General features: G+C 42.6%; 1 protein-coding gene across 1 annotated transcript in view; it reads right to left on the minus strand.

Annotated features, from left to right (window-relative positions):
- LOC139537585 (opioid-binding protein/cell adhesion molecule-like) overlaps positions 1–9,848 on the minus strand; it is a 461,731-nt gene extending 451,883 nt beyond the window's left edge. The window contains exon 1 of the mRNA XM_071339063.1: positions 9,497–9,848. Within this exon, the coding sequence (XP_071195164.1) occupies positions 9,497–9,557 (61 nt within the window). The 5' untranslated portion in view covers positions 9,558–9,848. The remainder of the gene's footprint in view (positions 1–9,496) is intronic.
- Positions 9,849–10,090: the final 242 nt, after the last annotated feature.

Here is a 10,090-nt window from a genome sequence, read left to right on the forward strand (position 1 = left end):
CTCAAATGGACCAGCGCTGGGAAGGCCCCCAGTAATCACAGACATAGGGATTAACTGCACTGACCATGAGGTAGCAAACGGCTAACTCCGCCATCTGGTCCACAACACTGGCCACCACCACAGTTCCGCTTCACTTGGCCAGATCCAAATGCAGAGGCACTTTCCCACAGTTAGGGCTGTTCGGCTGACAGAGCAAAGTATTGAGTGAAGACACCCAACTGTCAAGGTGAATGAGGACCGAGGAGACATATGGGAGCATCCTCCCCTCATCTCCTCCCTTTCATCTAAACTGATCTGAAAGACCTGGACAGATTAAAACAAATGCTCAATATGGGCATCCACCCTATTGCTTTGACCTATGCCCTGATTTCAGATCAGTGTAGATGAAGGACAAGGGATAAGAATAGGAAGCCATTTTTTACTATTCCAATGCACCCACAAAATGGGTCATCATGCTATGCAGTGTAGGGTTGGGCCGATATATGATTAAATCGAATATTGTGATATTTAACATTGACGATTTTCTTTCTTTCTTTTTCTTCTTTTTTTCACCTTTATTTAACCAGGTAGGCTAGTTGAGAACAAGTTCTCATTTACAACTGCGACCTGGCCAAGATAGAGCAAAGCAGTGCGACACAAACAACACAGAGTTACACATGGGATAAACAAACGTACAGTCAATAACACAATAGAAAAGTCTATATACAGTGTGTGCAAATGTAGTAAGATTAGGGAGGTAAGGCAATAAATAGGCCATAGTGGCAAAATAATTACAATGTATCAATTAAACACTGGACTGATAGATGTGCAGAAGGTGAATGTGCAAGTAGAGATCCTGGGGTGCAAAGGAGCAAAAAAATAAAAAATAACATGGGGATGAGGTAGTTGGATGGGCTATTTACAGATGGGCTATGTACAGGTGCAATGATCGGTAAGCTGCTCTGACAGCCGATGCTTAAAGTTAGTGAAGTCTATATAAGTCTCCAGCTTCAGTGATTTTTGCAATTCGTTCCAGTCATTGGCAGCAGAGAACTGGAAGAAAAGGCGGCCAGAGGAGGAGTTGGCTTTGGGGGTGACCAGTGAAATATACCTGCTGGAGCACGAGCTATGGGTGGGTGCTGCTATGGTGACCAGAGAGCTGAGATAAGGCGGGGCTTTACCTAGCAAAGACATATAGATGACCTGGAGCCAGTGGGTTTGGCGATGAATATGTAGCGAGGACCAGCCAACGAGAGCATACAGGTTGCAGTGGTGGGTAGTATACGGGGCTTTGGTGACAAAACGGATGGCACTGTGATAGACTACATCCAATTTCCTGAGTAGAATGTTGGAGGCTATTTCGTAAATGACATCGCCGAAGTCAAGGATCGGTAGGATAGTCAATTTTACGAGGGTATATTTGGCAGCATGAGTGAAGGATGCTTTGTTGCGAAATAGGAAGCCAATTCTAGATTTAATTTTGGATTGGAGATGCTTAATGTGAGTCTGGAAGGAGAGTTTACAGTCTAACCAGACATCTAGGTATTTGTAGTTGTCCACATATTCTAAGTCAGAACCGTCCAGAGTAGTGATGCTAGGTGGGCGGGCGGGTGCGGGCAGCGATTGATATACTGTGAAAGTGCAAGATGATATATCGTGCAAGACTATACTATATTTTAACTTTACAAATCAAAACTGTGCAATTTTATCAGTTCAATAAGTTTAAAATTAAGTCTAAATATATTAACTAAGCCATATTTTTTCACCATACAAAAATAATTGATCGAAAATGTGAATATATCGGAAATAAGCACAAAAATTGCACAGTCTGGAATTATTTATTTATTAACGGCACGAAACGATTATATCAGATATCATGATATTTGGAGTAGCATATCATAGAAGAGCTGTTCCCAAATATTGCCCAACATTAACGCAGTGCATATATAATAACACAGACTATTGGCTTGCAGATCATTTCGAGAAAAATTATAATTCTAGAATAGCAGTCTCCCCTGAAATGGCATCTTCACCTAACGTTGGCATTTATCCTGTATGGTAGACTCAACTTCATTCAATGTTTGAATTGATAACAAGCTAGGAAGATGAGAGTGCAGCGTCACGACAAATGAGAAAAAAATCTGGAGAGGACTGTCTAAAATCCATTATTTTGACTGTCAGTTTCATGAAACATGACTAGAATTAATGAGGACACAAAACACAACTAACATATTGGAATCAAAGTGTATCGACATTTCCTTCCAAGCTTGAATCCTCAACCTTATTGAAAGAGATGCTGTCTTTGTGACAAAAGTCAGAAATGTGGCCGACTTTTGGGCTTTGAGGATTCTGTGCCACCCTGTAAACAGCTTCTGGCAGACTCTCCCAAAGGAACATGTATACAGAAGTATTTCCAATGTCTCTGTTTGCAATGCTGCTTACATAGAGCCAATTCTATGGTGGAGCGCTAGCAGCGAACGATGAAGGCAGCAGCATTCCTTTGACATGACAACCCATGAATGGCTTGCTCTGAAGTCGGCCTCTGCACGGATTATTAATCACTCTTCCTGCTTTACTAAACCGTACCACACGCCACGTGACCACTCCACTGGAACTTGGCTAAGTTTGTGAGGAAAAGAAAGCCTCTTCTGTTAGAGCCAACTACAACGAGGATATTGTTATTATTCCCAGGAAGACACATTCAAAGGCCTTAGAATGCAATTTGCGCACACTATAAATTAATATGGATTTGAGGCGAAAGGGTTTGTTAATAAATTAAATGTATTTAGTTTGGATGAGCTGCAAGAAGCAAATATTTTGAATCTTTACGCATTGTATTTCTGAGCTATTTACTGATCAAATACCGACATCTCATTTGAATAGTGAGTAAATGTAGGGTTATTTTGCTGAGAAAATAGTATCTTCTCAATCCCTTGGGTATGGCAGTCAATAGCATTGTCAATGTCATGCCAAAGGGTAGACCTAAGCATTATGAATAATTTTCCTGACAATTATCCGATTCTATATGTGACCAATCAGGGTTTGTCTCCTGCGTGCCACAAGACTGTGTTAGTCCACTGAGCTAAAGCATTCATTCAGGGAGCTAACACAAGTCATGCCTCAGACAAGGTTACTCATCACACAAACAGGGTTTACAAACCACCTCTGTTAAATACCTGATGGTGTTTCAATAGACACTCAATCTTATATACACTGAGTGTACAAAACATTAGGAACACAATATCTTTCCATGACATAGACTGACCAGGTGAATCCAGGTGAAAGCCATGATCCCTTATTGATGTCAGTTTAGATGAAGTGTAGATGAAGGTGAGGAGACAGGTTAACGTAGGATTTTTAAGCCTTGAGACAATTGAGACATGGATTGTGTATGTGTGCCATTCAGAGGGTGAATGGGCAAGACAAACGTGCCTTTGAATGGGGTATGGTAGTAGGTGCCAGTTGCACAGGTTTGTGTCAAGAACTGCAATGCTGCTGAGTTTTTCATGCTCAACTGGTCCACCACCCGAAGGGCATCCAGCCAACTTGACACAACTGTGGGAAGCATTAGAGTCAACATGGGCCAGCATCCCTGTGGAATGCTTTTAATACCTTGTCCATGCCCAATAAATTGAGGCTGTTCTGAGGGCAAAAGCGGGTGCAACTCATTATTAGGACGGTTTTCCTAATGTTTTGTACACTCAGTGTATGATTGGAAGCACAGCCGAGAGCTGCCCAGTGACACAAGCCTACCAGACGAGGTAAATAACTTATATGCTCGCTTCGAGGCAAGTAACACTGAAACATGAGAGCATCAGCTGTTCCGGACGACTGTGTGATCACGCTCTCCGCAGCCGATGTGAGTTAAACCTAGAAAACAGGTCAACATTCACAAGGCTGCTGGGCCAGATGGATTACCAGGACGTGTACTCCAAGCATGCGCTGACCAACTGGCAAGTGTCTTCACTGACATTTTCAACCTCTCCCTGTCTGAGTCTGTAATACCAATACCATACTGTTTCAAGCAGACCACCATAGTCCCTGTGCCCAAGAACACTTAGGTAACCTGCCTAAATGACTACCGACCCGTAGCACTCACGTCTATAGCCATGAAATATTTTGAAAGGCTGGTCATGACTCACATCAACACCATTATCCCAGAAACCCTAGACCACTCCAGTTTGCATACCGCACCAACAGATCCACAGATGATGCAATCTCTATTGCACTCCACACTGCCCTTTCCCACTTGGACAAAATGAACACCTATGTGAGAATACTATTAATTGACTAGAGCTCAGCGTTCAACAACATAGTGCCCTCTAAGCTCATCACTAAGCTAAGTACCCTGGGACTAAACACCTCCCTCTGCAACTGGTTCCTGGACTTCCTGATGGGCTGCCCCCAGGTGGTAAGGGTAGGTAACAACACATCCTCCACGCTGATCCTCAACACGGTGGCCCCTCAGGGGTGCGTGCTCAGTCCTCTCCTGTACTCCCTGTTCACTCATGACTGCATGGCCAGGCACGACTCCAACACCATCCTTAAGTTTGCTGATGACACAACAGTGGTAGGCCTGATCACCGACAACGATGAGACAGTCTATAGGGAGGAGGTCAGAAACCTGACCTTGTGGTGCAAGGACAACAACCTCTCCCTCAACGTGATGAAGACAAAGGAGATGATCGTGGACTACAAGAAAAGGAGGACTGAGCATGCCCCCAGTCTCATCGATGGGGCTGTAGTGGAGCAGGTTGAGAGCGTTAAGTTCCTTGGCGTCCATATCACCAACAAACTAACATGGTTCAAGCACACCAAGACAGTCGTGAAGAGGGCACGACAAAACCTATTCCCCCTTAGGAGACTGAAAGGTTTCTCAGATCCTCAAAAGGTTTTACAGCTGCACCATCGAGAGCATCCTGACGGGTTGCATCACTGCCTGGTACGGCAACTGCTCGGCCTCCGACCATAAGGCACTAGAGGGTAGTGCGTACGGCCCAGTACATCACAGGGGTCAAGCTTCCTGTCATCCAGGACCTCTATACCAGGCGGTGTCAGAGGAAGGCCCTAAAAATTGTCAAAGACTCCAGCCACCCTAGTCATAGACTGTTCGCCCCCCACCCTCTTCTACGCAGCTGCTACTCTCTGTAATTATCTATGGATAGTCACTTTAACAACTCCACCTACATGTACATATTACCTCAATACCGGTGCCCACGTACATTGACTCTGTACCGGTACCCCTGTATATAGCCCCGCTATTGTTATTTACTGCTGCTCTTTAATTATTTGTTATTCTTATCTCTTACTTTTTTGGGGATATTTTCTTAAAACTGCATTGTTGGTTAATGGCTTGTAAAGAGCATTTCATTGTAAGGTCTGTTGTAATCGGCGCATGTGACAAATAACATTTGATTTGATTTGATTTAAATCACAATAATGTGTCTACAGAGCACAAATACATCAACAAGTTACAAACATGTATGAGTGTTGAAATACTGTGCTGTAATGCTGTAATACTGTAATGGTGCGACAAATTGTTCGAAACAGTGACAAATGAGCCAATATGATAACAATGACCTCTAAACATCCTCTCATTTATAATTTTCTCCTTCAGGAAATGAGCAAGCCCTCTTGTTATTTTGATAAAATGGGCAAAGTGGCAATTTCACATCTGGGTGGTAACCGATGTCAATTATTCACGGTCATCATCTGCACCTAATTTGCTTAATAACATATCGTGCTGGGAAGCACAGGGGTAGTGTCACTTTGGAAAACTAAGGCCGCACTCAATGAGAGGGTACCTTCTTGCATCGAAATCGCACAACTTAAAGAGATACTTCAGGATTTTGGCAATAAGGCCCTTTATCTACTTCCCCAAAGTCAGATGAACTTATGGATACCATGTTCAAATATTTTATTTTGCTTTTTGGTTAAAACATTTTCTAATCTTAAATTAGCCTAACCCTAATAGTTCAACTTGGAAGGGGTGACGTGAGAGGGGTAGCTGGGCCCAAAATCTGTCTTCTCCAGTAGGTGTTTTTTTCTCTCGCTAAACAAGCAAGGAGTTTTTGTATGGAGAGTTTCTGTATGGAGTTTCAAATTTGGTTAACAACAATGGAATGGCTTATTCGCTACGTGTGGCTTATTTGTTCAAATAGAAGTTTCGTAATGATTATGTTGTTACTAGTGTACAGATTTAAATAGGACTATTGACATCCTGGCAACTTTATATCGGAGTTGCCCTTATATTGGCTACAATGGTCCCACCTGATCTTGCCTCCTCCTGACTGTCTTCCATTTTTGAAGAAATGTATTTTCATTGATAAAGCAGCCACTAGAGTATCTGGTCAATATAATGGATAATCTGTGATGCTATGTACTCATTGTTGCATACTATACTGAACAAAAACATAAACGCAACATGCAACAATTTCAACAAATTTACTGGGTTACAGTTCATATCAGGAAATCAGTCAATTTAAATAAATGAATTAGGCCCTAATCTATGGATTTCACATGACTGGGCAGGGGCGCAGCCATGGGAGACTGGTCCACCCACTGTGGAGCAAGGCCCAGCCAATCAGAATTAGTTTTTCCCCACAAAATAGCTCTATTACAGACAGAAATACTCCTCAGTTTCATCAGCTGTCCGGGTAGCTGGTCTCAGACGATCCCGCAGGTGAAGAAGCCAGATGGGGAGGTCCTGGGCTGGCGTGGTTACATGTGGTCTGTGGTTGTATGGCCGGGTGGATGTACTGCCAAATTCTCTAAAACGATGTTGGATGCAGCTTTTGATAAAGAAATTAACATTTAACTTATCGTGCAACAGCTCTGATGTTCATTAATGCAGTCAGCATGCCAATTGCACACTCCCTCAAAACTTTAGACATCTGTGATATTGTGTTGTTTGACAAAACTGCACATTTTATAGTGGCCTTTTATTGTCCCCAGCACAAGTTGCACCTGTGTAATGATCATGCTGTTTAATCAGCTTCTTGATATGCCACACCTGTCAGATGGATGGATTATCTTGGCAAAGGAGAAATGCTCACTAACAGGGATGTAAACAAATTTGTGCTCAAAATTTGAGAGAAATAAGCTTTTTGTACCTATGGAACATTTCTGGGATCTTTTATTTCAGCTCATGAAACATGGGACAAACACTTCACATATTGCATTTATATTTTTGTTCAGTATATTTAGCAGTTACCGTTTAGTAAAATGAAGGCCTATGAGTAGGTGGGGCGGGCCGAGTGTGGGTGGATTTTTCCAAATTCAACAAACATGCACTGCATTAACCAGCTTGATAATAGCTTATTTCCAATTCGATTAATTTATCTAAACTCTGACCAGAATAGGAATGTAGTTATAGGCCTACTCAGACTGGTTTATAGCCAGACAATCATATTAGACCTATACCGTAGTAGACCATCCTATTTAAAAAGCACTGAAGCACTGAAACATACATTTTTTGCATACTGAGAATGCATCATGCTTGATTGCGCTGTTTCCCTCTATTCGTTGATTTCGGTAATGCATTCCCATATGTAATTGATCAGCTTTAGTCAAAGCAGAAATGAGTATGACATCTGGGCCTTAAAAATGAAGTTTAAACGTATGCAACATTTTGAAATGTCGTATACTATTAAACAAAAAATGTTCACATACTCAACTGGCCTACTATTTAGGACTATGGGTATTCGGACAAGGCCAGTATCACGCCCTCACATTTTAATGTGAATTGGTCATGTTCCTCTTCCTCATCATATTTACATATCACTTTTCAATGCAGATTAGTTGTATTTAGCCAGTCATATTGTTCTAGTTGTGTGTTATGCTTATTGACTCATTTTTCAAAAGCTCTATAAGATATTATGTGCATTGTGTACAAAGAGAGGAGCACAGTGTGTCACTTTCACAAGGACAGCTCCCTAAAATACCATATTTGGCCTGGGGGTCCTTATTGAGTAACTGTAGCCTTGCTGTCCTAAGGAAAGGACACTCTACCCATCAGCAATGTTCTTCATGTCTTTTCACAGGGGCCGCTTACCCCCCTCACAATGTTTTCAGCTCCTGCTTACCCCTTGCACTCTCGGTTGGAAGTCGAACAACAGCTGCTGCTCCAAATTTCGATTTAACCACCAATAATTCTCGCCTTTGGCTGAGGCAGGCTGGTGGAAGGAAGGACTGGAGGGCACAATAGACAGGGCCTGCGAGGGTCTTGGCCGGATCGCCACAGGAATATGTGTTGCATCCTGGCAACGCTCGGCCAGAGCTGCCTCGGAGCCAGACAGAGGCTCAGGGGGGAGGAGGAGCGAAGAGGGAGGGGAGGAGGATCAAAGAGGGAGGGGAGGGGAAATTGCCACTTGCCACTCAACACTCCACATACAGAGCCAAGTGGTTGGAGGGGGACATTGTCATAGGGCTGTTTTCCATGAAGGACATGACCCTGTCCTCTACACATTTTACATCTCTCCCCCTTATGTGCCATAGTGAGAATGCCAAGGCAAGTGAGAATGGGCTACAATATGCAATGTAATGCAGACTAGTGGATGAGCAGTGTGGTAATATGCTTTTTCTGCAAGTCACAGTGACATATCCATAATACATAAGACAGGAAATGTAATTAGATTGATGGATTCTATAAGAACATATACTGTATATGTATAACATATACTGTATAACATATATTTACTCAAATATTTAAACATAAAAAAGCTATGAAATATGTGACGAAGCAACTTGTTGGCTAATAGAAAAACGTTGTGTGAAGCTGCCCACAACACTTAAGACTACAGAGGAACCATTAGAAGCATGTCACGAATCAAGTAGGCTAGGATACTCCCTCGAAAGCAAATGTTGCATTTCCAATCAATTTAGTTACCTGTGAGGGTTAACACGGTTTAACTTCGATGACCGGAACACGTTGTCGATGCGGATTAACCAGTAATTCTTAATCAACTTTACTCAAAAACCTCCTGTCCGGAGTGACATTTAGAATGCGTCAAAAAGCTCCGCGGGGAAAAGCCATAACGTGCATCAAGAGCCAGAGACACACACGAATTGCTCCATCAGAGAAGCAATGCTAGCCTACATGATAATCTACCATAAAGCGAAACAAATATTTTTTAAACCTACAAACGTAAAACTTTGAATTACTGGGGTATAAATAAAGGCAAAAGTTAAGAGGGGGACATGTTCATCGTGAAGCCTTAAATTTGGGTTTACAATCACTTGGAACAAGTAGCCTACTTGTGAGGCAAACCTCGAAATCCCTTGACAACCACCACCATCATGACAGTCGAGTCTCACAGTAATCGCCTGGTTTAACTGCCACTTTGTTGGCATGTGATGTCAAATCTCCGAGCCACGCAATAGGGAATCTACAGTACCTATATAGAAAGCGCGCGCATATGGAGAATAAGTGCGCACTCACCTAATGTACATGATAATGCAATAGCTATAACACTTATGTCACCTGCCATTTCTCCCATCAAAAAAAAAAATTGCCCACCTTGTTGAATCAGAAGAATTGCCATCCCGGTCAGCAAAACCCAGAACATCGGATTCTTCATGGTGTTTTCACTGGTCGATCGCTTCTCTGTGTAGTTGTAGAAGAGTATGTTGCCGCTCAGATATAGCCTACTACAAACACAAATCCTCGGAAAAGTGTAGCAAGCAGACTGCAGTTCCCGCTACGTCCCGGGTCCCTATCTGACTGTAAAGCAGCCACCAACGCAAGCAGCACCAAGTCCCTCCTTTACCAAGGTATTGGTCGTAATTTGTACGAGGCTGCTTGGATAGGCTTCCAGTGGCTTACAAAGACACTTCTGTCCAGGAACACGCTGTGATTCCCACTAACCAAGTGTGTATCAGTGCGCCTTTCCCGCGTCTTGCTTTATGCGTGCGTGCGTGCGTAGGTCGATATCGACCGTGTTCAAAACGTTATCCTATTTCAGAAACAAGCAATGCATTTGAAATGTAGGCCTATCTGATGTTTAGACAGGCGAATTTGTATTTTATTCAAAACGTGTTAAGCATATGATAGCTTAGCTAGTATTCGGTCTTAAAAAATATAGACTTAGAAAGCAATTTAAAGTAGCCTTAT

The sequence above is a fragment of the Salvelinus alpinus genome, chromosome 13 (genome assembly GCF_045679555.1).
Source record: "Salvelinus alpinus chromosome 13, SLU_Salpinus.1, whole genome shotgun sequence".
Lineage (NCBI taxonomy): Eukaryota > Metazoa > Chordata > Actinopteri > Salmoniformes > Salmonidae > Salvelinus > Salvelinus alpinus.